Source organism: Asterias amurensis, chromosome 4 (assembly GCF_032118995.1).
Source record: "Asterias amurensis chromosome 4, ASM3211899v1".
Lineage (NCBI taxonomy): Eukaryota > Metazoa > Echinodermata > Asteroidea > Forcipulatida > Asteriidae > Asterias > Asterias amurensis.
The window spans coordinates 7,675,958-7,703,282 of NC_092651.1; the positions used below are offsets into that span (position 1 = coordinate 7,675,958).

The 27,325-nt window shown below is 38.7% G+C and overlaps 2 protein-coding genes across 2 annotated transcripts; one reads left to right on the forward strand and one right to left on the reverse strand.

Annotated features, from left to right (window-relative positions):
* Positions 1 to 701: 701 nt before the first annotated feature.
* Positions 702 to 24,631, forward strand: LOC139935809 (sterol regulatory element-binding protein 1-like). The gene is made up of 15 exons (XM_071930404.1): positions 702 to 981; positions 11,867 to 12,606; positions 12,957 to 13,256; positions 13,717 to 13,837; positions 14,241 to 14,585; positions 15,059 to 15,246; positions 15,935 to 16,202; positions 16,683 to 16,849; positions 17,864 to 18,020; positions 18,577 to 18,691; positions 19,198 to 19,313; positions 20,038 to 20,170; positions 20,699 to 20,879; positions 21,397 to 21,694; positions 22,493 to 24,631. The coding sequence occupies exons 1-15, from the start codon at positions 729 to 731 to the stop codon at positions 22,729 to 22,731; spliced, it is 3,621 nt and encodes a 1,206-aa protein (XP_071786505.1). The 5' UTR covers positions 702 to 728; the 3' UTR covers positions 22,732 to 24,631.
* LOC139935810 (uncharacterized) lies at positions 23,681 to 27,184 on the reverse strand. Its single transcript, XM_071930405.1, has 3 exons — positions 27,012 to 27,184; positions 26,329 to 26,530; positions 23,681 to 25,795 (listed from the first exon to the last, which is right to left on the reverse strand). The coding sequence occupies exons 1-3, from the start codon at positions 27,088 to 27,090 to the stop codon at positions 25,639 to 25,641; spliced, it is 438 nt and encodes a 145-aa protein (XP_071786506.1). The 5' UTR covers positions 27,091 to 27,184; the 3' UTR covers positions 23,681 to 25,638.
* Positions 27,185 to 27,325: the final 141 nt, after the last annotated feature.

Consider the following 27,325-nt stretch of genomic DNA (forward strand, 5'->3'; position numbering starts at 1 on the left):
GACGATTTTATTATACCGCAGGGGTGATACAATATGCAAGATGATTATTTACTCTTTTTAAAAATGTATTTCATCGAGTTTAAAACAATATTATTTTTAAGTTTCCCCTTTTAACTTCGAATTCCAGAGTGGCGGCTTAGTTACTAACAAGAAAGAAAAAATCAGCAGCTAAAACCAAAACGAAAAAATACAACTCAGCCCTCAGAAACTACCTCGCCCCCTGTGGTGTAATAGAATCGTCCAAGTACGTCGAAAGACAAAATGGCAAATATTTCCGTTCGTTACTAAATTCGGGGTAAAAAACACCTTTTTTACAGTTACAAATACGATTTTGTCAACAGTTTGAAAGTGATTTCAATGCATATGACTCTTGTGCACATATTTAATGTTTGAATTACGTTCAAATGTTCTGTTTAAGTGCATTTAAAAATTGTTGTCGTGAGTTGTCGTGAGGGGTCGTGAGTTGTCGGTATTTAGTGCGACCGCTCGTGGCCCTTTTTTTGGGGGGGGGGGGGCCACCATGGTATTGTTTGTATTGTTCCAGGCAGCCAGGGTAGCCTGAAGTGAGCCACCTTGCGACGGTGGTAACGATGTCATTAATTATAACTGGGCTCATTTACATATTGTTGTTATTTCATGACGCAGAATCGTACGATGGCTCGGAGAATTCTGATTGGTTGAATCCTCATGGTCTCACTCTGTGTTTTTCTGGTCAGGAAAATGGGCTGATGATCATCACATCAAGTAAGCTGTGTGTAAAAAGTCGTCCCTACATATTTTGTCACTTTGGAGTTGTATTCTTCTTCAGCGTTCTCCATTATTTATCTACGTGTCCTCATGTCGTACGATTTACTCAAGTATCCAAACTAGAGATGGCGGACCAGCTACAGCAGTGGCTGTTTTCGTCCGATCCTTTGGGGGATCTGGATCCAAGTTTACACTCTCCAGGAGGCAGTGATGTTTTACTGGATGATATTGATGGTATGTGTTAAAATGCTATGGAGCTATAGGTACTTTTTGCATTGTTTTTACAGGGAATAATCCTCACTCGTTTTATTTTATTTTATTATAAAACAACACATGATGACAAAACCCCACTTTTGTGTGGCTAAGGATTTTGACCTTAGCCACAAGTTGGTCTATAATCTGATAATTATCAACACACACCTTATTTTAATGTTAGTTCAGCATATTTTATTAAAATTTTAGTAATATTCGGCATATTGTTTTTTAGCATAATACTAAAAATAAATAGATCTACAACAATGATTTTGATGAAATACAATACTTTATTCATGATGTATTTGTTTACCCACTTCACTTGCTTGTTGCCTTTGTGTGATTTAATTTTTCTTTCAATTTGATGAATGTTGGATTTCAACGAAACTCCAGTAAAAATGCCCCATCCAACCAAAAAACCTAGACAGCAGACCATGTTTGGCTCATGTTGTACTGTTTTCAAAACTTAAAATTTTGACATCTAGGGTCATTCTACAATTAACATAAAAACTCTGTTCCTATAACGGGGTAACGTTGCATTTGCTATGATTTCCTGGACAAGGTTCCGTATGGCGCCACCACTTTTTCATTCGATAAGAAATAATGTATTATCTAGTTTACCTCAATGAGATATCCCCATTTGTAAAAAAGAGTGAAGAAGTGGTGACGCCATGCAGAAAGTTATCTGATTTCCCCACCACCCAGTGTCCAGCAACAACAAAGTTCCTCAAAATGTAGCCCAGTTTCAAGGTTGGTCTGCTCAGCCTCCAGCTGATATGAAGTTGAAAATTTGGGGTGCTCTGCCTACCGCGTCGTTGTGGCGCGCTGGAGTGTACGATACAAATCAGTGACTGTTTTGTTTATAAACACATCCGATTATACTATGTTGTACACAGTCGTTGCTGCAAGTGCAAATGGTCAATCATTTATGTAAGCGATTGAAAAATTCTATATGTTCTACAAAGCGAGTTGTTCGAAAGAATGGTTAAATATTAGTACAAAATATTTGATGTAAACTGATGTAACGTAGAAGTTTCATTGCTCATGAATGAGCGTGCACACTCATACCTGGTGTGTTGTTAAGCAGTCGTTGACTTACATCTACTACCCACGATGCTTCAGCAACAGACTTGACACGTGACCACATGATCTACCACAGCACCGCGATGACGCATTCAATGGGCAGGGCAACCCTCTATTCGGAACTTACATTGAAGTCTATTGTGATTGTGGACTATCCTATCATCATATAGAAGCACAACAAATGATTGCGAGTTCAATTAAATGCTTGATGTAAATCGATTTTAAAACTGTTTTGGAAAACCGTAGTAAATGGCTAGTGACACAGTGTCACTTGGGCACTAGTTAAGTTGGCGCTAGTGTGACCGTAGATGTCTTGAAACAATCTTACAAAGGAGTTAGCGCACCGTTGTTGGTTTAGCTGTATATAATAACTGCAACCATCATTAAAAAAGCAGAACACAAAGTTGTGACAACTCCTGCCGCTTGTGATTTGTCAGGGGTTGCCCTTAACTTTTTTTTCAACTGGCCAGCAGGACCAGTTGGCTTGATTTTTCACTGGTCCACCAGGTTTTTGACTGGTCTGTCAATTTTTGTATATTTTTTTTTTTTTAACTAATAGTATACTGTTGTATACATACCAACTGCTCGATTTCCAATTGCGCTATTTCAAAATTCAACATGAATTGCATTGCAACTTAACTGCATTGATGGAAGCCATACTTAATTTATGTGTACCAAGTTATTGTATTCGTAAGGGGGCTCATTAATTTGAGAGTATTTTTTCTTAAAAAATGTAATAACAATAATATTATTAAAATTAATTTAAAAACAGCTCAAATTATTTGTCAGAGTAAGTTGGAAAATTTAATATGATCTTTATTTAGGTAGTTTTTTTAGTCCATGGTTTATTGTAAGCACTCGACATCGAAGTATTGCTAAGTAAGAACTTTTTTATGATTTTTTTGTGTGTTTTACTAAACAAACAAAAACACTTTAAAACCGTCTGTTAAAATATCATTAACTTTTTATGTATTACCTTCATATCTACGGTGAGGAGGGTTACGTGCGATCGCTCAAGTTATTTTATCATGTATAAACATTGCCTATTATTGTAGTTTTAATCAGTATTCATAAAGATAATACATCGTACCAAAGTTCCCAAAATCTTCCCACTTTCGTCCAGAAAAAAAACCCAACAAAAAGTAGACATCAAAATAGTTGCAACATCCCTTAAGAAGCATATGAGTTTTACTGTATTTTTTCAATTATGTGTAAGGAATGGTCGGTGCCGGCGTCTGTTTTGTGAACAAAATTTTCATTCAAAAAAACGTTTTTAAAAGCAGCAAAAACAACTGCGCCTTTGTTTAACACATGATTGCATTCTAGAACCCAAGTCGTTCTTGAAATCATTCCGCAAAAACCCCAAACAACCGCGCATTTATTATGTGACCAATAAAACCATGGAGCAATAACCTAGATCGCCCGGGAAAAAAACAAGCCCCAAATAACAACAAAATTAAGCAAAATCAGGACGGAAGAATCTTACTAAACACAAACAATCCTTTTTGCTCATCCATAGTATCCTAACTTGGTAATTTTTGTTGAATGAAGCCTCACCGTATCGCTCGTTTTTCGTAAACACTCTAGACGTTATTCCCACACGGAAATCTGCTCCGTTGTAACCATGCTGCTGACAAAATGTGTTTTGCTTTGTGGTCTTTTGTCAAGGCGATTGAAGCTACTTTTGTAAGCTATTGCGTACTTTCATCATTAGAGGGCGTCTATTCTCACGCTATCGAATATTCTGAAACGCCCTCTAGCGTTCAATGTTTCTTACACTTTTTGCCACACGTGAATTAATACAAAGACTACAAGCCTACGCGTTGCATGATGGGAGTTTGTGTGTGTATGCAGGATCGTCGGAAGTTTGCCAGTGTTTTTACGTTTTATTCGAGCCTAAAAATAGTTTTAAAAATAGTCATTGTTCTGTAGTACCGCTGCCGATATTTTTGACTGGTCAGCCGGACCAGTTGGCAAGGTGTTTCAGCTGGCCTGCCGCGATTTCTACTGGCATTTGGCCAGCGGACCAGCATTAAGGTCGAACGCTGTTTGTTGTCTTGCGGACAAAAACATTAACAGAACAATGCAAAATAAATTTTGAATATTGTAAAAACTTCAGTCAGACTTTGTTGCGAATTTTTTTGGAAAGTAACTAGTCTAAGAACAAAAAGTTTGTGAAGAAAATACTCTGTTAATTTGTGGAATTATATGCAACAAACCCGTGGGACCTTGTGCGTAAAAACAAATTTAAGGCCTAGACTAATCAGTATCATTTGATGCAAAATGATATTTTTTACAATTTTACCCTGTTACAATTTCTTTTCACAACTGCTTCAACTCGAAACTTCTACCTTCATGATGCTATGTACTTGGTCGAATTTAATAACATTAAATTGAAAACTTTATAAACACAACATGAATTTGGACAGAGCCCGGGACCTTGGGCTGTGCCCTTTAGCCTGTCCTTATGGGGCTAAATATAGCTTCAGTTTTTCATGTGTCCAACCTGCAACTGCTACCGTTTGTGACTGATACTGATAGTTGCGATCCTTTTGTAACCCTCAATCCTTGCAATCATAGAATTACCTCATCCACTTTCACATCAAGGGTATTATTTTGGTTCGAACTATGGTGACGTCATCAGTGTTCTCCACACACGCAAACTGGGAGGGTGGGCCGCCCTCCTAAAATTTAGGCCGCCCTGCCAAAGAATTGGCCACCCTGCTTAAATAATTGGCCGTCCTGCCCAACAAATAGCAAACAGGCTATTTTTAGACTGCATTTTGTGTAATAAACAAACATTAAAACATGATGTACATTAGTTGCGATAGCGTAACCCTCCTGGCGGAGTCGGAGGGTTACGAGTCATACGCAATCTGTGCAGGGCGAAATGGTCAAACACGTGCAATTTCGACAGCTAGTCAACAGATTTGCTCAATTTTTACCCCTTTCGAAAAATCATGACACAAATTCTATGAACCAACCTTAATCCTCAATATCTAATGAATAACATTCAAAACACCATTGAGAAAGTATTTTGAAAAAAAAGTACAAAAACTTACCAGATCCCGGAGCGAAACAGTCACAAATTCCCCAGGTTCTATTTTGAACCTGTCGCTTCGCCATTTTGTGACTTCCCGATGTTCATTGCTGTTGGACTAAACCATTCTGTAAAAGGGGTGTTATAAAGCAGCACGGCAGTGCGTGTGCGCTGTCCGATTACTATGCCCGCTGTTCACTCACTTAGCGCACTGCTGCAACCCTTGTAACACCCCTTTTGCAGAATGGTTTAGTCAAACTCGGCTGCGGCTCGGTCGACAGGTCGTCAATTCAATTGGCTGGTGCCTGCGGTTGGGTTCAGCGCTTGGGTTCAGCGCTTGGTAACCAGCTACAGGTTCAAAAATAGAACCTGGGAAATTTGTGACTGTTTCACAGTTCGTGTTGATAGAATTTGTGTCATGATTTTTGAAAGTGGTAAAAAATGAACAAATCTGTTGACTAAAATATTTCGCCCTGCATCGATTGCGTATGACTCGTAACCCTCTGGCTACGCCGTCGGCAGGTGGGTTACAGTATCGCAACTAGATGTAAATGTACACACGACCACATGGTTCGTATGCCTGTGATCCACCACACACACAGCACGCACAAACGTTCTGTTGCCCATTGAAAAACCCACTGCATGCATAGTGCATAAACAGTCCGCACGCTGTGTTTGGCCGTTGATAGACTTCAACACAATACGCACGTTCACGAACGAGAAAGAATTGCCACACAGTGTATGCTGCACGCCTGTAGAATGGTACAATGTACAGTAGGCCTGGGCGAATTATTCGAATATCCGGTTAATGGCGAATAGGTTTTCCTATCCGTAACCGCAAATGCCTTTTTTTTCTTAACCGGATATCCGCATAGGGCGTGAATAGCTATTTATAAACCGGATAGTTCTATAATTACAACCAAGTAACCGGATATTCTTTAATATCCGAATATCCGCGGACGTCGGGCGACAACTGACATGAATGTTTTGTCTGAATCCTAATGAAACTTCTATTAAGACAGCATAAAACAGCATAAATTAAGTATTTAACTATGCTCACCTCCGTGAAGAGTCAAAACAATGACATTTCTGACGTAATTTGTTCAAAGATTACAAAAGTTTTCCTTCACGTAGAGTCATCCACGATCAAAAGAACTAGCAAATCGCCATCTTTAAATTAGATCCGGTCATTTTTATGAATGAACCGAGTGACACTGTCTAAAACTAATATCAATCCGCCCAGAAGATCTCATTCACAAACGAACAGCGCCCTCTAGCGACAAAAAAAAAATATTTTTCTAAATATTTTTTATTTTTTTTATAGCGCCCTCTAGCGGCGAAAAAACTATTCGAATATTCGGTTAATTTCGGATAGTTGGCCAGCGGTATCCGAATAACAAAATTTCACTATTCGCCCAGCACTAATGTACAGGCATGAAACATTCAACTTAACATGTACAACTTTTGCCGATTGAAGGCGCGCGCAATGCGGGGCAATGTTCACTCTATGTCGTTTTTATTTTAAACAAAGTTTTTGACGATGGAACATCTAATCACTTATTCATGTAAATGGTATTTGATGGAAAAAAGTTTATTTAGGGCAATATTAGGGCAATATTTTCCGCTTTGAAAATGCATGTGATGAAGGCCGTCCGACAATCACCCGCTTTCTAAAGTTCCTACACTGTGCGTGCGTCAAGGGGCTAATCCCTTTGAGGTAAACGCACGCGGCTAATCCCTTTGAGGTAATTGCGGCACACAAAGCAAAATGTATAATAAATTGTACGTTTTGATTTAGTTTTTAAAAATAAGGTCAATCATTCTCCTAAGGCCAAACAAAATAATATGCGTGTTTCCGACCGTCTCTAGAAAAACACGCAGACCCTGTGGAATTTTATACATGGTTATACATTAACAGACAAAATAAAATAAATTAACCCCGATCCCACTCCCGTATGACAAAATACCGCATGATTTGAGATTTTTATATTTATTTTTTCCTTTTTTTTCTAAAATGTTTATACATTGATAGGCTATAGAACATTAGATAATAAACATTTTCTTATGAGAAAAGACATCGTTGATCCATGGTTGATAGTATTGGCATTGCAATGAAGGACGGACGTACGTAGCGTGTGTGTAGTGTATGAGATCGGTTGCTGATGCATTGTACACGTGCAAGTTCGTAAAGCTAGCAATCTGTTAATTGCCAGGCCTGTGAAATCTTCGCTTTAAAAAGGATTTCCGCTCTTTTTAAATTTCCCAGTCCGCATTTTTCTTGTGTTCCGCTTTTTTCCCGTTCCTTGTTTTTCTTGCGGGCTCCGCTTTTTTCCAGTTCCGTTTTTATCTTCTTATTGTTTACATCCAAAATAGATCGTCAAGCAGCAGGTACCTGGAATTGTGAAGCACTTTAATTGCGATTTGATTTTGACATGTGAGTAGGGGGCTAGACCCAGTAAAATGCTCCGTGTTGGTCTTTCATTGGAGCCGTTGTTGTTAATTTAGCGCGATGTCTATTTTACATGTGCTTCAATATCATTGTTCCATAGCACCAATAGAGGACGCTTTACTAAAAAGCCAACACCTTGAGACAAGATTAGGCACGCATGGTGTTCCCCCACGCGACGTATGTTGTGTATGTATGGTGTGTATTTTTTTACGACAAGTAAAATATATGACAGTCGACGACGAGGACTCATCGCGCTTGTGGATTTATTCCTAAAGGAATGCTACCAAAATATCTTGAAAATGTTGATGTACAACACATTGTTACATATAAGAATTGTGGCCTATGTTTCTGTGAATGTGTTGTCTACGCTTCAGTTTTTAATAAAAGCCTTTTATTACGTTCGTAGTGCTGGCCAAAAATCCGGACAACAGTTTTCCGTTTTTTTTTTTCATGACGTGCTCACAGGCCTGAATTGCGCTGCTCAATCTTGAGATTGCACAACAGATGTTGATTGAGCGATGTTCGCCGACGTGTTGCGCTACGCTCTCGCATTTGCGCCGCCTGGAAGTGCACTAAAATTCCCACGTGACACGTCAAGTCTTGTCTCAATGCTTTTATTGCTGGTTCACGTACTTCATACCAATAGAGGGCGTTTAATCTCTCGCTATTGCATCGCTCCAAAACGACCTCTTCAATGTTTCTTGTATTTATTGACGCACGCAAAGTAACAACGACTAAAGAAATGAAATCTGCTTTTGTGTTCGTGAAATTTACAGACGTCGGAACGGTTGCTTTTTGGGGCTTATTTTCTGTGTCATTTTTAGAGATTTGCGAGTCGAACTTGGACATCGTTGATTTTACAGGAAATTTACATGCAAGGGCAAAAATATTTTCAACATTCGTTCCTACCCTAAGTTTTGAAGCAATAAAATAATTCATCAAAATAAAATGTGTTTTCCAGTGTCATAGGAAACACACATATTATTTTGTTTGGCCTAATATTGCCACTAAAACATATGGTCAACGTAGTTTTCAATTTACTGCACCTCACTTTTGGAACAATCTCCCTCTACATGTCAAACAAGCTACCACTATCTCATGGTTCAAGAGTCTTTTCATAACATTTCTGTTCAACTCATCAAATAGGTAATTTTCTTTTGTTCATCTGAGCGTTTAGAGACTTGCTTTTGGAGTTGTTAGGCACTATATAAATGCAGTTATTATTATTTACTTGATTCGGGGTTTGGGTACCCGTTTTACATCACAGTGTTTGGGAGAGAGTTTCCCATATATTTACTGTTACAAATAGTTGCAAACAACATCAACATTGTACTGTGAACTCGATTTAACCAAAACAGGTAGGGCTGCCACTTAACAAAATAGTTCACTTGAAAAAAAATAATGAATGAAAGTGTAACGAAAATACACCGTTTACAAATAAATTCCAGTCGGCACACTTTATTACTTCTTAAACTTTATTTACCAGATTTTAGGAAAGATTTAAGTAGAAGTTCAATGTTATATTTCAATGTGAAGAATTACTTTATACTTGTCAACTAAAAGTTTGATGACCTCTACAAGTTAAATTCACCTGTGCCGTATTTAGCCAAGGATTATTATGTTATTGTTTGCGCACCCTAAAAGTTATAAAAGACGAGCCAAATGTCATCGTCATCCACATCTAGGCCTACTCACAGTATGTACTTTATAAAAATAAAAAAATCTTCAATGGAACTTCCAGGGCCTAAGCCATTAGCTCACACACATTTCAGTGTCAACTACTGCGCATGACAGGTTGTTATACCTGTACAATGGTTTTGAATATACATTGAGTTCTCTATTTATGCATAATTAATTAGGTCCCGCCCCTTTCATTTTAGTTATCCAATGAGCATCAGTGGTATTGCACATGGGGTGACTACCTCAATCCCAACATGAACAGGATGATCATAGTCTGTGCTCGTTCCTGCACATGCCTTAGATGTGTTGCATTCTCTTGGAAACGGAGAGCTAAATTCCAATCCAAATCAAAACAATCATCTCCCTGCCAGCTACGTATTTTCTGTGTGTTTCAAGGCACCTGTAAAAGAGCAGTCAGCGTTTCAATGCACTGTTCAGGATTTGACTTGATGGTATCAAAACCACAGTGTGGTCTACATCCCTTGTGCACAGCTTCTCCTCATGAGCAAAATTACAAATTTGTATGGGATTGTTACAGAAAGGTAAATGAGAGCCTACTGAAACTCGATAAAAAATTTAATTGAAGGGGGGGGGTTTAAAAAATAAGTTTTGGAAACTATAAGTATTGCTTGACTGAATAAGCTGACCCCCTTCACTGACCAAAATCTTTAAGTTGCCGGTTTGGGTTGTAACAGTGTTATGGTTGCTACACATGTATAACACAATATCATCAGTTAAAAGTACTAAGGGCAGACGAAATGGATGTTCTATTTCCAGAACCAGACCACCCTAACCTAACACCAGTACCATAAATGTAAACGTTTTATTAGGCTTGGGGAAAAAAAAGATGGACAAAAAATAGACAAAGCAATGTACCAATTACCAACAGTGTCCACTGTCTTTAAAGGCAGTGGACACTATTGGTAATTGTCAAAGACTAGCCTTCACAGTTGGTGTATCTCAACATATGCATAAAATAACTAAGTTGTGAAAATTTGAGCTCAATCGGTCATCGAAGTTGCGAGATAATAATGAAAGAAGAAAACACCCTAGTCACACGAAAATGTGTGCGTTTAGATGGTTGATTTCAAGACCTCAAGTTCTAAATCTGAAGTCTCGAAATCAAATTCGTTAAAAATGACTTCTTTCTCGAAAACTACGATACTTCAGAGGGATCCGTTTCTCACAATGTTGAAGTTCATGATAATAATTAAAGGAAAAAACACCTTGTCATACGAAGCTGTGAGCTTTCAGATGCTTGATTTTGAGACCTCAAATTCTAAATCTGAGGTCTCAAAATCAAATTCGCGGAAAATTACTTTTTTCACTTCACTTCATTTCAAAGGGAGCCATTTCTCACAATGTTCTATTCTATCAACCTCTCCCCATTACTCATTACCAAGTAATAATTATTTTGAGTAATTACCAATAGTGTCCACTGCCTTTAAATGATATACAAAACACTTTGTAAAATAAACCATACCCTTCCTTTACCTTACTGTTGAGACACTTTACTTCAATTTTCCTAAATGCTCTAGTTAGACTCCAAACTTATTCAAAAGTTTGTTTTTTTTGTTTTTTTTAAATGAAATAGGATAAGTTGTTGTGAAGGGGTGGAGATGCACCTCTGGGCAAAAAATTAGGGTCACTAGAAGGCATTTGGTTGGAAAAATAAAACACTTGTACTTTTTTATATTTTTCCCTCAAGTCAAAAATAGCACGTTCTTAGTCATGCCACTCAAAAGGTCAGTCCTCTGTCTTATTGAATTTCATTTTAGTGGGTGCTCATATCACTGCAATTAACAAAGCACTCTGTGCTGGCCATTTCCAATTTGTATATACATGGGTATCAAATAAATTTGCCTCTGCAGTGTCGCATATCAGTGTAAACAGCCTGTTTGGAAATCATATCCTGTGAAATGCACAAGTTTTTGTACTGATCACAATATGCAAGCAGCGTGACACAGAAGACTGTGATGAGCTATAGGACAGGGGAATATGATCGTCATGGCGCTGTCAAAGACCTATTTAAACCCTTTTCTGTTCTTAACTGTTGACCAGCTTCTTTTGATTCCGGAGTTTGTCAATGCGCCATGAGAATTATCCAGCTTTTATAGGTCAGGGTGCACTATTGGCTTTTGGATGCCTTGAGTTCTTAACGATTTAGATACTTTTTAACCGTTGCTTATTTTAATTTTGTCTCCTATTTTATTTCTAACTTGCTTTCATTGCACAAAGAGTGCATTGCACTGTAGAATGGTATGACTTTTCAAAAGATTTCTTTTGACTGGCAATTTGAAAGCCTGAAAGCAGTTATTGTCCTAGCATTTATGAAAGACGTCAAAAGCAGAAGACTCTTGGTCCGTCACTTGAGACATCAGGGCCCGGAAATATGTCTGAAATTGAGCCACTGTTTTGTTGATACTCATTTATCATGAGATTTTTTCCTGTGTGCAACATCAAAATATAATTCCTTTACTGATCCATGCTTGTTTTTCACACTGGGTACTTAAGGACCGAGTTTAGGTTATCAACCACATTTTACGAGCAGCTGTTCTAAGTAGCGTGTGTGTCGGAGTTGCTTCTCATACCAAAAACTTGCTTCTATTTTACAGATGTTATTAAGTATGAATGTCCAGATGACTCGCTCCTTTTGGACAGCACCCTGGGAACTTCTTCCATCAATGATTCCGGCTTCCTGTCTCCTGACTCTCATTTTGATATGCTGCTGTCATCTCAAGCATCAAGACTGCAAGATCATGACACACAGCAGCAACAGCAGCAGCAACAGCAGCAGCAACAACTAAGTCCTGTTCAAATAATTTCAAGTCCGATTGTCCAGCCTAAGACAAATCAAAATCAGCTCCAAGGGCAAAACGTTGAGAATCAGCAGCTTCAGAACCAACTGCAGCAGCAACAGCAGCAGGCCACTGTGCAGATACAACAGCTGTTGCAGCAACTACAGATGCAAGCACAGCGACAGGCACAGTTACAAGAGCAGCAAAAGCAGGAAGCACAAAAACAGCTTCTTCAGCAGCAGTCCTTTCAACTAAAACAGCAACAGTTACAACAGCAACTATTACAAAATGCAGTGTCTGTACAGCAGGTGACACCACCCACCCCAACTTCACCAACTGTCCCGATTACTATCGCAACATCGCCTACCCTGAAAACATGTAATACGGTCATTGGAAAAAAATGTGTGGCCACGCCGACTGTGAAGTCTAACCAACAAGTTGTAATTTCTCCACAAGTTGGGCAACAGACGACAAGCTCCAAGCTGACAGTACAATCTCCCATTGCAACTGTTCCTGTATCCAAACCAGTACATCCAGTTACCACTACCTACCAACAGGTTAGATTTATGTACAATTAAATTAAGAATCTCTGCTTCAATCCAAGAAATGCTTTTATTTGTAAAAGTAGTCCTTGGATTTTAATGATTCGTTCAACTACAGAAAAAACTCCTTTTTTGTATTGGGAAAAAATGTGATAAAATCGATCAATACTTGCTTGAAAATAAGTTAGATTATCAGCGGATGTTTTATTTCCATAAAATATGTGCCTTTAAAAAGAAAATCTCTTATTAATCCACTAGCAAAAAACCCATGGTTACAATTTAAGATTTTCTATTTACAAATATTTTCATGCTATTTCCATACTAAGTTTGAATTTTTGAACATTCTTTGTCAATTATTTTCACAGGTTGTTGTCCCTACACAAATTGTCAAAACTGAGCCAACTAAATGCCTGCCTGTTGTCTCTGTGACGAGCGCCTCCTTGCAAATAAACAACGGCACATCAGTCATAACAAACATCCCTGTCCTTCTGGACAATGACAAGTTACCCATCAGCAGACTCACATCAAATAGAACTGAACTTCTTCCGCCCCCTAAAAAGGGTGAAAAGAGAACCGCACACAATGCTATTGAGAAGCGATATCGTTCAAGCATTAACAGCAAAATCCAGGAGTTGAAACAGATGGTGGTTGGGCATGATGCTAAGGTTGGTTTCACTTTCTGGTTGTTTATAAAATATAAAACGCCGTTATTCATATAGGAAGAAACAATAAATAAATAGGAAACTTGCGGTTACAATCATGTGTAAAACTCTTTTATGTGAGTGTTGGCTCTGAGAAGGGCCGGTGTGGTCTCAACAACTCTGCTCGTCTTCAGTATACTGTTTGAAACCTCGAGACCACACCAGCTCTTCTCAGAGCCAACACTCGCACCCTCTTCCTAAGTATCCACACCATGCAAGGCTTCAAACAATACTTGCCCATTATTCAGTTATGTAATACAAAAGTACTTAAAGAACAGCTGACTCATTTATACAATTATACTATTTATATTTACCCAGACGGTTTTCTTTCTCTCTGCCTACTAATCATTTACCAGTTTCAAAAATTGTACCAAAACACAACTCAAGAAGAATAAGTATAATTTTTTCCTCCTTTTCTTTTCAGATCCAAAAATCAGGCATCCTTCAGAAGGCTATCGATCACATCAAATTCCTTCGGAACACGGTCAACAAGCTCAAACAAGAGAATATAGTCTTGAGAGTGCAGTCTGACAAGCCCAACTGTTGTAAGTTTCATTTTATTTGTCTGTTTCTCCAAACTGACGTTGGTAAATATTTGTGCAACAGCTTTAAAATGGTCCAAAATGGCCAAAGCCGCTCCTTTCAGTATTTTTTGTTATTATTAATGGGATTGACTTTTCAAAATAAAGATTGCTTAAAATCACAACATAATTGAATGGAAATTTTGCTTATTTAAGTGTAGAATAATGTTCCATTTCTTTTTAGAAATCTTATTTTTATGTCTTCTCTTTATAAAATCAGAGAGCAATTTTCCCCAAAAACCTAAAACCTAATCAAAAAAAGGAACCTCAAATAAAACGAGAAGGGAATGAATGCCATCAGTTGCTGGCTGACCAAAGCCACATAATATCTATGTTCTTAATGGTATATGGTATTGTCTTTTGCTAGTGTCGGATTCAATTCAAGTCAAGACAGAACCTATGACACCACCACCATCCGACACCAGTTCACCCCATCTCAGCCCAATGAGTAGCAGCTCCGACATCGGCAGCCCTGAGCTTTGTGAGGAAGAGGCCATGGAATCAAACTTCTCCTACGATGACGATGATGACTTCAAATCTGAACCCTACAGCCCTAATGGTCTGCTTGATCGTACCCGCTTGGGACTCTGTGTTTTCATGTTTTGTTTCTTGACACTGGATCCTTTTGGGATCTTAGTCAACTCCTTTGGCTCAAGTGGCGCTAGCTTTGAGAGACAACATGGACATGGGCGTACTATTCTTGCAGAGGAAGGTATGTTAAATTCTTTACTACTCAAGTTTTGTGGGGGTTTTTGTTGGGTTTTTTTTAGTTTAAAGGTATGTATTTTTGTTGAATGTAGTGAACAAGTTTTAGATTCAAAGTGTGGACCCGATAAAACAAAAGACATCGGTTCAAGCAATGTTGGGTCATTCTGCAACTTGCGCATGTCCATTTGGTATTTTTGGAAGTGAATGTTATTCTTTGAAAGGGGGCATTCAATTGTGTTTGTTTTGTTTTGTCAGATTTTTTTATTCGACTGGGCTAGAATATGACTAGGGATATGGGCAGGTTTCCAATCCAATGTCCTTGATTGGACTTGGAGTTTGCAGACCCAAGGTGTTGGAGATCACTGACCTAATAATCACAAGAGAAATCACTGATTTACAGAAACATCAAATTAATGTGTGACTATTTCTCTAGTATTTATACCGTCCATAATGTTGAGACTGTTTATGATTTACCAGAAACATTTGAGCAGACATGGTTGCAGTGGTTGGCTCCAGCATGCCTAGTGTGGTTCATTAATGCAGCTATTGTCATTGGTTTCTTGGCTGGAGTCTTTGTCTTTGGAGAACCTGTCACTAAATCTCTCAGTGAAGCATCAACAACATTTTGGAGGCATCGCAAACAAGCTGATTTGGATCTTGCAAGAGTGAGTTATTAATGTTCAGGCCTTAGTCAGTTAGTCCATCCACTTTACCTGACATTAAATTAAACTAACTTTACAAACTTTTATATTTAAGCCGATTTTGATATCTTAAATGTTAACTTGATTGTATATTTCATTGTATGTGTAATTGGTTTGAATTCAGTAGATGATCAAAGAGGTTTGAGCATCAGGGTGTGAGTTGAGCTAGACCAATTTTAGTGGTGGGCTATAAATCAAACAGATTTCAAAGTCCACTAAGGGCGAGTGGATCAACTAAATTATTCATGTATTATTATGGGGCAATCTTTGCTAGAGTGCAAGCATCAGCCAGGTTTTCAAACTGTTCACGTGATGGGGGCCATGCAATAAGTTGAATGGCCTTTTGACTGTGTTCATTCTCTATGGCATTTTATACTCCTTATCATTAGCCGAGTCTCAATAAATGCACTGCAAACAATATTTTAAATTATTCTAGGGAGAATGTGTGCTGAGCGGCACAATGTATTTTGCTGAGAATTCTGGGTTAAAATTGTGAATTCTGGGCAGGCATGCCCAGCCCTGCCCACAGTGGCTAATAATAAAAAAATGTAGTCGTTGAGCAGAAATCTATTGTAGGTATGGAATTTCTACAGTGTGACTTTGCTGTCAATAAGAACTGTTTGTAGCATATTTAATCATTGTGTTTTTAAAGGGAGACTATGCAGCAGCAGCAAGCCAATTGCGCACATGTCTTACTGCCCTGGGACGTCCACTACCAACATCCAGACTCGATCTGATGTCGTCTCTTGTATGGAACATCTTGCGCCATGTGCTAAATCGTCTTCTGATTGGTCGCTGGCTGGCAGCCCTTGCAGGAGGACTGCACAGGAAGCGAGAAGGTGAAAAGTGTCCCGATGGCCAGTCATCTGCTCGGGATGGCGCCCTAGTGTATCACAAGCTACATCAGCTTCACATGAGTGGTAAGAGCTTCCATTACCACTAAACTTAAATTTTTCTTTCTAGTAAGGCCATGTCCGAAACAGTGACTTCGGCTACAGCTAAAGCTAGATCAGCGTGTCTGCCAGTGTTGAAGAATAGGCAGGCGTGTGATCTAGCCGTAGCTGTAGCCAAAGTCACCATTTCAGACAGGGCAGGAGTTGAGAAGGAAACTGAAAATAGTATTTACATCTTCCCATCTAGTCATGGTGATCTTCATTTCTGGTATCGCCAAAAAGCAGGACGAGGGTGAACGGTGATGTTGCCCAACAATAACATTTCTATGCGGTGCAGCGCTAATCCAGAGACTGGTTAATAACACTCCAAAGAGTCAAGCATTGCTATTGCAAAATGAATAGAGCTTCCCTGGAGATGCAGATAATCTAAGATAGTACTGCAGCTTTAGAAGGATCAAATTCAACTAGTTGTAACTACTTTATCTCTATTGCATTAATTCTGTACAGGATATTTGACAGACGGAGAGCTATATGCCATTAACATGGGTCTGTGTGCCATGAACCTTGCTGAGTGTGCAGGTGATGCTATCAGTTCAGCTACATTGACTGAGATCTATGTCACCCAGGCACTGTGCTTCAAAATCAGTCTGTCTAGCAGGCTTCAAGTGTTCTCAGTAAGTAGGGGCAATATTTTGTCTCATTTCATTTATTATTTTCTTGATCTGTTCTTGAATGTCTTTGACTTAAATAGATGTACTTAATTTTGTATTACTCTCCTTTTTGACCAACATAGAAATAAGGGAATCAATGTGTGGTCAAGAGGTTTTCAACTAGTGGTTTAAGCCCGCCGAGGCCTGGTTCTTGTTAATTTTACCGAGACGAAGACAAGGTAAATTATCAAGAACCAGGCCTCGGCGGGTTTAAACAACTAGTTGAAAATCGATTCAACACACTTTGATTCCCATTCATAAATATCTTTTGGGTCCAAAAACATCAACACTTTTTGGTCAAAAAGCTTTTAAAAATGCAAAAATTATAATTGTTCAATGATTTCTTTCAACACAACAACCCTCCAGCTATGAAATGGTAAGGCCCTTGGGTAAACAACTTCATATAAGGTGATTGCTATGCGCGTCGTGCGTATCTCGTGATGTGGCACAACTGTTCCAGCCGTTGCTCTCGACCAATAGGAATGAAGAAACTGTCTTATAACACAGGTGCAAGCTCGAGTGTCATGCCCATGTTTCAACCCTTTTTTGGGTGTTATATCATCCGTTCAAACACCCCCACGTGATGCCCTCTCGACCAATCAGAATGGATAAACTGTCTTAGTTAATTTTGAATAAATGTTGATTGAATTGAACTGAATACTTACATTCTTGCTTGACGCCCAGTAAATGACATTGTTACAACCTTCAACAAATGTGGGGGTGTTGCCGCATTGGAGATAAAAAGTGGTCTGGGTGATTTGACAGAGGGATGACATTATCACTTTGCATTTTCCCTCAACCAGTGGGAAGGTTTGTTGGGTCTTCAAACTCTAAGCGTCCAAACAAAAGTCCATTATTTACGGGTATGCATACATCTGTTTTAGATCTTCTATCTATAGAATGAGAAAGGAGCTCTTGTTTAAAGACAAAAAATAAAGGTTGAGTTTACATAGTGTTGACTTTACTTTCTATCCGCAGAGATACTTTCTGAGTCGTGCACGTCACATTGGAGCAGGTGGTTCTGAGTTACCATCTCTGCAATGGTTGTTTCATCCAATGGGGTATCGTTTCTTCCTCTATGGATCATGGACCTGCAAACCCATGGAAAGTCTTTACAGTGTCGCTGGAAATCCAAGTAAGAAATGACTCCTTCAAATCACTCCACTTTGTTGTAGATTGGGTTCCAAACCAACATAGCTTGTTCTTTAGTGCATGTATCAAGTTCCACTACCCACGTTTTTTCCTTAAAGCCACTGGACACCTTTGGTAATTGTCAAAGACTAGTCTTCTCACTTGGTGTATCTCAACATATGCACAAATTAACAAACCTGTGAAAATTTGAACTCAATTGGTCGTCGAAGTTGGGAGAGAATAATGGAAGAAAAAATGCCCTTGTCACAAAAGTTGTGTCCTTTCAGATGCTTGAATTCGAGACCTCAGCTGAGGTCTTGAATTCAATTCAAATGTTTTAGTGAGAAATTACTTTTTTTTTTCAAAAACTACACTACTTCAGAGGGAGCTGTTTCTGACAATGTTTTATACTATCAACATCTTTCCATTGCTCGTTACCAAGTAAGTTCTTATGCTAACAAATATTTTTGAGTAATTACCAATAGTCTCAAGTGCCTTTAAACTACATCAATAACTGAACTGATTTATAAATAAATAATTTCTACCTCTGTCCTCCATAGCTGACCCACTGTCCTTTGTTAGCCAAGCCTACAGAGAACATCTCTTTGAGAAAGCAGTTTACTCATTGGAATCACCAGATTCAAAGGCTCCATCAACTAACTCAAAAGTTGAAAGGTATGTTTTCAAATGTGACTTCAAATGTGTATTATCATATTCAAAAAGAATGCATTCTTGTTAGGGGCACAAATTGTCTGTTGCATTTTTTTCTTCGTTTAACCCAAAACTAATTGCGAAATAATAAATCCTTGCGGTATATGATTCGAACTGCCTCTAGCTACTGGGCAATCTCGGTGGTCTAGTTGGTAAAACACTGCTCTAGAATTGGAAAGGTCGTGGGTTCGAATCCCAACCGAGCAACATGCCTGTGATATTTTTTTCACAGAGCTCGGGAAAGTACCAAGTATACAGTGCTTACACACACCAGTGCATATGGGTAAAAACCAAAACTACTATTCTTTTTCCCTGATGCAAATTTTCCAAAATTAATTGTTTACTTTGGTCGGTTTATTTATTAAATCAAATAAACTTTCTATGTTTTTAGTTGTCATATGATTGACATGAATGCTTTGAATTAATGTGGAGTTTGAAACGAACCGTTTTATTTTGATGTTTTTCTTCAGAGACCCACAGTGTTCTGAGACATTACAATATCTACAGCGTCTTAGTGAATGTGCTGATGTTGCGAGTGCTCCAAGGCAGGCATTTGCCATTGGATCCAACATGTCTGCAGTTTCAGGTTCGAACCATTCCTTATTGAATACAAAGCTATTGTATTGGTAATATTCAAGCAAACATGATGACATGTTCTAGAAAACAAAGATGATTATCAAAGACGGTCATTGTCTTCAATAGCTTGAATCCTTAGCAACAAGGAGTGTGGTGTAAGTCTATATCGCAGGGCCCATATCACACCCTGATTCTAATTCAGTGTATTGTGCTTTTATAAGCTCTATGCAAAACATACAGCCTTTATAACAAGTGAATGTAAATTCAAAAGTGGAAATACAAGCAGTTTGGCGTGTCTGCGTTCCATATCCATCCTGGCCTTTTGCCTCCTTGGATATGGAACGCAGAGCACTTTATTTTTCCGTATTCCACTCGCGCTTGTGTGATAACTTTTAATATTGTATGAAAATGTCTTGTGTTTAATGATTACTGATTGTATGGCAACACAGTATACAAATATTGACTGCTTCGGGTGCTATGGTTAAAACTATGACTCCCGAGGTCCGGAGCGCAGACTATTAATTTATCATCCTCGTACACGCAACGGACGTCTGGGTAATGCACGCCATGTGATAGTCTTCGGACTAGCGCATGGCAAACCGATGCACTTTCACACGGCCGTCGTCTAGCAAAACTAAGACATGTCATGTGACGCGCACTAAACCAATGAACAGGCAGAATATTTGTAAGGGGTGTTATAATAACACATATTGTGTCTTTGCCCTTCCTATTAGGTGCCGACCCAGTTTCTAAGTGGTGGTGTAACATTGTCTTTGTTGCTGTTCATTGGCTTATGGGAGATGAGGCAGCAGCGGAGAGACTCTACTCAGCAGTGGAATGTCTGCCTCAGCAGCTCCAGAGCACCGAGTAAGTAATGTAATCATAGTCCCAGAAAGTTGTGCTTGTCTTATGTTCCAATGCTACAGAGTGTGACAATTACTGCTAGGCCTGGGTGACAAGTGCCACTAGTGTCATAGTCATGACTATCAATTACTTATTCGAGTCGCAACTACCGTTTTTCAACTACTTGATTAATCGTGCCGCCACGATTATTAAATAAACAGTTGCGACTGCTATGAAATAAATAGTTGCGACTAACTTTTTGATGAACCAATTGTGTCGTTCATGACTTTTCATGCTTTTCATGTCAATATAATCTACATACAAAACATAATCAGACAACAGTGACGCAATCCTTCCATCCTTTCAGCTTGAACTTTACTATATTGCGCTGCGTCGAACATTGCCACAATGCATGTTGATATCTAAAAGTTAGTCGTGGCTAGTGTCATAGTCGCGACTATTTGCGGCGCAACTAGTCGAGTAGCCCAGGCCGAATTACTAAATTATTTTTCCAGATTGTAACTGTCAACCATTTTGTATTCTTTCCCCCAGGGATGCTTTACCAAAGGCAGCACAGCTTGCCTTTAAGGCCAGAAAGATCTTTCTGAGTCCATCCATCAATCACAAGGAACAGATGCTTGATGAGTGTTTGTACATGGCCAACAAGTCCAGCACACACCTGAGAAGCAGTCTCAACTACTCTGGACAACAGGGACATGAAAAAATAACACAGGTAAGAAGAGCAATGGTACTGGATAGACAGTCTCCTGACGATAACTAGAGCAAGCTAGTCAAAACGTTGAGATAAAATAAAAACTCACCCGCGATAGTGAAGTTAATAACGATCCACTTGAAAACACTGAAGTAGTTTTGATTGTAATGCCTGAAGTAACCATCCCCTAGAGCTAATGTTTTGTTTACTAGGGGATTCAAACCCACAACCTTGTGAATGCAAGTCCTGCAGTCAAACCACTTGACCACGGTGACCTGTGATGACAAGTATTCATCTTGGAGTAGCGGAATGAGGTTTATTGGAGAGCAAGCTGCCTGTTTCCCTGGTGCATTGTAGTTGCATTGCATTTGCTTATCAGTATGCAGTGCTCCTTCAACGCAACAGGGCGATAAGCATTTACAACATGGAGGACACCACCAGGAGACACTCATAGGGACACAGAGGTAATAAATAGCAACTTTGTAAAACAAACAATCTGAAAACAGCCATTGAGTATAATTGTTCTGTTCCTCAACAGGCTATGCAGGTTCTTGTTTGTGATTGGCTTCTATCTACCCGCACTGCTGTTTGGCAGAACCAACAAGGTTGTGCCAATAACGCCACCCAAGTCATCTCGCCATCTGAGCTGTCATCATTCCAGCAGGACCTCTCATGCATCCGTAAGCTATCCACATCCTTCAAAGCAGCAATGCCAAGGGTGTATCTATACCAGGCAACAGCAAGACTGATGGCAGGAGCACATCCAGCTAAGACACAGCAACTACTCGACAGGAGTTTGAGGCGGAGGGTCACCAATGCTTACTCAAGCATGAAAGGTGCGCTATTTATGCTGGTTTTCCAGATGTCTGGATTTGCTTGTTTGACAAATCCCTATTTGCCCAAACATTTTCTGTAATGATTTAAAAGGATATTGGGGAAATGTATTACCCGATAATGTGCACAAGTTAGTGGGGAGAAGTTTTCCTTTCCTTTTCACGCCACATTCAGTGTTGTAGCTAGGCCTATTTTAGTGGAGGGCTCTAAATCCACCAAGGGCGAGCAGATCAACAAAAATATTCATGTTTAGATATGGGGCCATCATTGCTGATGTGCAATCTGGGGGAAATCTGTGCTGGGCGGCACCATGTGTTTCGCTCGGAGTGCTGGGCGAAAATGTTAATTCTGTGCAGGCCTGCCCGGCGCCGCCCACCGTGGCTACAACACTATCCACATTGCTAGTTAGTCTTCGCTTACACAGCTAGCGCAGACATGTTTCACTTATAGAGCAAGCGAAGAATGGTGATTGTCAACACAGAATTTGATGGTAGATCCAGGCCCATGAAATTTGACCCCACAGAATTGACAAATAAGGGGCCGCTATATTTCTTTTATTGGTAGTCATTTAATTGGTCTTGAGGGAAGAACAAGTAAAGAGTCAAATCAATAGCCCTTCTGTTAAGTTATAAGTTTTGTAAGTCACCGGAGTGTGGGTTCGAATCCAGATTGTGACACTTAAGTCCCTGAGGAAGATACTTTACTATAGTTGCTTCTTTTCACCCAGGGGTATAAATGCGCATTGAAGACGCTTGATGTGGAATGTGTTATATAAGAACTTGGTATTATTTTTCCTACAGACGAAGATGAGGTAGTTGTGAGTGATCGTGATAGAGCTTCAGCACTCCTAATGGCTTGTAGGCATCTTCCATTCCCATTACTGTCATCACCAGGACAGAGGGAATGTATGCTGGCAGAAGCAGCAAGATCATTAGAGAAGATTGGTGACCATAGGGGATTGCAGGACTGCCAACAGATGCTAAGAAGTCTTCAGAATGGTGGCACTAACTGCCAGGCTGCATCCATAGCCTGCTGCTGATTGTAATATACTCAAAACTATGTTTAAAGGCACTGGACACCTTTGGTAATTGTCAGAGACCATTCTTCTCACTTGGTGTATCTCAAGATAAAAATAAAAATTTGAATATCGGTCATCGAAGTTGCGAGAGAACAATGGAAGAAAAAATAACCTTGTCGCACAAGTTGTGAGCTCTCACTCAGTTGCATTGAATTTGAGACCTCAGCTGAGGTCTTGAAATCAATTCAAAATTTTAGTGATAATGTACTTCTTTCTCAAAAACAACGTTTGTCACAATGTTTTATACTATCCACAGCTCTCCATTGCTCATTACCAAGTAAGTTTTTATGCTAACAATTATTTTAGGTAATTGCTAATAGTGTCAAGTGCCTTTAAAAACTCTTTCTCTAATCTTTTTAATCTCTACATAAACAAATTTGTTAAAACGTTTTGATTTTAGTAATTTTGTTTTCTCTATATCATGATCGATGACTGATTTTGTTTACACCTTGTATTGAAGGTGAAGATGTCTGGACTTGATTTTTTCTCATGTGACAACAATCAAGCAGAAAGTTCACACTGTTTTTCTTTTTTAAGGTGGTTGCCATTAAAACTTCAATTATCTGTGGATAAAGATTTAACTGCTGGGAGAACAGCTTTATTAGTTTGCTGTATTATTCAGCAAAAAGTTTTTATTTTTCAATTAAGTTTGAGGCATGTTCCAGAAAGTACAGTGAACAGTACAAAGTACTATTATAAGAAGACATTTTACTAAGATTTTAACATAAATATAACATATTGTAAGGTAAAATGTATTTCTCACGTACCTACTATTACAACACACTTTATTGATACATTTTGTAAATTTAAAATCCTCAATCCCAAACTTGTTCCAAATCCTTGAAGGACCATTAGATCATACCAAACAATCTAAAGGTATATTCAACAATATTTTCTGTGCATTGTTGAATTTTTTTTTTTTTTTTTTTTTTTTATTATACTTTACTTGCCAAGCTGATGTCTAGAATTATGGAGTATTAATAGTAAGTCATAAATACCTAAGACAGTTTATCCATTCTGATTGGTCGAGAGGGCATCACGTGGGGTTGTTTAAACGGATGATATAACACCAATAAAAAGTGTTTAAACATGGGCGTGACACGCGACCTTGCACCTGTGCTTATAAGACAGTTTCTTTATTCCTATTGGTCGAGAGTGCCAGCTGGAACAGTTGTGCCACATCACGCGTGACGCGCACACCAATCTCCTTTTAAGGAGTTGTTTACCAGAGGGCCTTACCATTTCATAGCTGGAGGGGTGTATCTTTAAAAGAAATCATTGAACAATTGTCATTTTTTGCATCTTTCACTCTTTGACCAAACAGTGTTGATGTTTTTTGACGAAAAGGTATTTATGAATGGGAATCAAAGTGTGTTTAATCTGTTTTAAACTAGTGGTTTAAACCCGACATGACAAGGCCTGGTTCTTGATCGTCGAGGTAAATTATCAAGAACCAGGCCTTTGCGGGTTTAAACCACTAGTTTAAAACCTCTTCACCACACATTGATTCCCTTAGAAAACACCATTTATATAGCGTCTTTTCAGAAGGTTTAAAAGCACTCGGAAAATGACAGAAAAAAAACACACAATGGAAATCAAAAACCAAGAGGAAACCACGGCTAGGCAGTGCAGGATTTAGTCAAAGTCAAATATTACAACAAATACATGTAATAGATGGAAATATTCATTGGGGATAAAGAATGTTAGCTTTGGTTTACCAATATACACTGATGTGTGAGCACTGTACTTTCCTGAGCTCTATGAACGTCTCGCCCAAGTAATATGCCTGTGGTTTTTTTCACAGAGCTCGGGAACGTACCGAGTATACAGTGCTAACACATAAAACGAAATTAATAACAAATACACATGTACATTTTTTTGTAGATATGGGGTGGCATTCGTGTCAGATTTTTGTTGTTGAAATACACCGAATAATTTTATGAACAGGTTGAAAGATTTTGTGCAAATGCAGTGGACATTGGCTATTTTATGTTAAGGAAGTTTCAATTGATTTTGATTAAAATCGCATTGTAATTAAATCTCATTGTATATAAATAAAAATTGACTAAAAGAATGTTTTTGTTTCCGTGGTCGTCTCTTTTCTATGACGTCACCAGCCCTAACTCAATGAGGTAATGAGGATCATTGGGTGAGAGTTGTGCAGTTTCCATATGACATCATTTTGGCGGCCAATGCAAAATGGTCTTTCTATTGCAACGTCACAGCCCGAGGTTGGGAAAACTAGAGAGCCATGAATCCAAAACAAAAAACGGAAAGCTACTGTTTGAAACAAAGATACTCCAAAATGTAATATTCAAACACAGAGGTGGATTTGGTGGAAACAAAATTACCAATCATGGGAGGTACTTTATTTCATTGAAAGTTTGCAGAAAATGTTGAATCTGTTAACACAAGTGCGTGTTGTACTAACATTGGGTCGTCCGCGCCATCCAACAATGGAAAGGTCTATACAAAGGTAATAGATGCTTGAGGTTTTCAGTGTCATGAATCTAAGTTCAGTGAACACTAGAAAGGGGAAGGGGAGGTTGATAAGCATTACAATGAACATTTTATTTTAGTTCAAGGGATGTATTAGAACTTGGCTTGAGCTCTCGTTTGAAGGAAGACTTTAATTCACAATTAATTCAGATGGAACATTGTGCTATAATATTCTTACTGCCTTTTTTGATAATGATCTTTCTAAATTACCTGTTTGACTTGCATACTAGCAAACCTCGTCTTATGGAATTTCGGAACAGAAAAAGCAAGATGTATAAACGTCGCATTCATTCAAAATAGTTACCAAATTTGAATCAATTGTTACTTCTGCTGGTATAAAGAATGCACCACACGCAGCCCGGACAGTTTTTACCGTCTCTTTTGCCGAGATGTTTTCGTTTTGATGTGAGATGTTTTGACATCGCCACCACTAGATGGTTCTGGGCTTGTTTTCCGCAATGTAAGAATAATTCTCCGGTATAGTCGCGGATGACACTTCCTTAAATGACTTCTCATCCTGTCGAATCTGTTGGCAATAGTTCAGTCTTTTTTAGCCCCTTTCACACGAGAGCAACTTAGCAAGCGTCCCTTGCTAAATTGTAGCGTGATTGTAAAATTTTATAAAATGTATCTCGTGTGAACAACAATGTTGTTCACTGTGTACAAGTTCTTTTGCAAAATCGTGTCAAACTTTGTTACATTTTACAACCATGCTTAAAATAAGCGAGGGACCGAGTTTAATTGCTGTCGTGTAATTATCCATACATGTAAATCACAAATTTCACGTCGTGCCTATTTCAGCCAAAGCAAAGGGTCGGGGAGAGGTGAAATAATGCAACCAGGGCCAAATTTGATAATTAAGCTCTTCATAGCAAAATTTCCGATAAGCAAATTCCTTTGCTAAGCCCGAAATGAGTGGGGTACAATCACAGCAAAATGTACGATATAAGGCTTAAAAGCTATTTTTGCTAAGCTAGAGTTTTCTGTGATTAACACTTCTGTACTTGCTTAAATATGAAATTGAGCCCTTTATTATGTGGGACGAAAACAGAAACTCACGGTAGCTGGCAGTTTCCGCAATATCCGGGCTCCTCGCCAATCGTCTTGAAACCATTTTTCACAGTTTTTCGGAAATGTGTTTGGTTTCTCTTACTTTTCAACAAATGTTTCCTTGCTTGATGTTTTTGTTCCGACTCTGTGTTTTCTGTGTTGTGTAGTAAATGTAGGCACTGCTGTGTTGATGAACTCACACAACCTGCCACTGATGGAGAAACATACAAAGTTTAATTCCCAAAATGGGGTGTTTTGTCACTGATTTATAATTGTATTATAAACTTGCTGGACAGATTTGTACTAAAAGACCAGTATTCTCACGTTGTGTATCCTAACAGAATTATTTTCGTAAACGTATTCAATTGGATAATGAAAGACAAAACACCCTTGTTGGACACAAAAAATGTGTGTGCCTTCAGATTTCAGAAAGGCTTCAGGCGCTTCTGACTTTTAAGAAGTTTAGTATTTTCATATTCAAATTTTAGTGAGAAATAAAGTTTATGCGCCAACCCGAGACATTTCTTAGGTTGTTCCTTAAAAAAAGAACTTTTTAATTTCTCCGGTAAACAAAATTATCGAGAGCGCAAAACCTATAGAAAAATCATTTCTTTTTGAAAAATCGTTTTCAAAGTAGTAAGTGCAAAGGGCGAAGTTAGAAAATCTGATAAACTTTGAAATGTTAATCTTACACTGTTTAGGCCTATGTCTTTGCAAACTGTCCGGATAATGCCCAGGTCGGACAATGGTGTAGAAGTTTCGTCCAGGCATTATTCACCTTTTATTTTTAGTCCAACCGCCTTTCGTCGTTATATTACCGCATTTATCCGTTTAATTTCTGTCTGTGATATGCTGCTTGTGTATGTGCGTGTTCCTAGCTTGTGCCAGTTTTAGGAAACCCGCGTCATCACGCGTCATCACACGTCATCACGCGCTTTTAATTAAGAGTGAGGTGGTGGCCACGTGGAGGAGGAACTTACCCACAGATAGATAAAGAACCTGTATA

What these genes read in the sequence shown, in the direction of transcription:
- LOC139935809 (XM_071930404.1), top strand. Translation starts at nt 729, where the DNA reads ATGATCATCACATCAAGTAAGCTGTGTGTAAAAAGTCGTCCCTACATA. An exon ending in TACTATTCTTGCAGAGGAAG is followed by an intron (nt 14,586 to 15,058) that starts GTATGTTAAATT and finishes ATGATTTACCAG; the next exon opens with AAACATTTGAGCAGACATGG. An exon ending in TGCTTACTCAAGCATGAAAG is followed by an intron (nt 21,695 to 22,492) that starts GTGCGCTATTTA and finishes TTTTTCCTACAG; the next exon opens with ACGAAGATGAGGTAGTTGTG.
- LOC139935810 (XM_071930405.1), bottom strand. Translation starts at nt 27,090, where the DNA reads ATGCCTGGACGAAACTTCTACACCATTGTCCGACCTGGGCATTATCCG. An exon ending in AAGACATAGGCCTAAACAGT is followed by an intron (nt 26,531 to 27,011) that starts GTAAGATTAACA and finishes TTTCTCCATCAG; the next exon opens with TGGCAGGTTGTGTGAGTTCA. An exon ending in TGCGGAAACTGCCAGCTACC is followed by an intron (nt 25,796 to 26,328) that starts GTGAGTTTCTGT and finishes TATTGCCAACAG; the next exon opens with ATTCGACAGGATGAGAAGTC.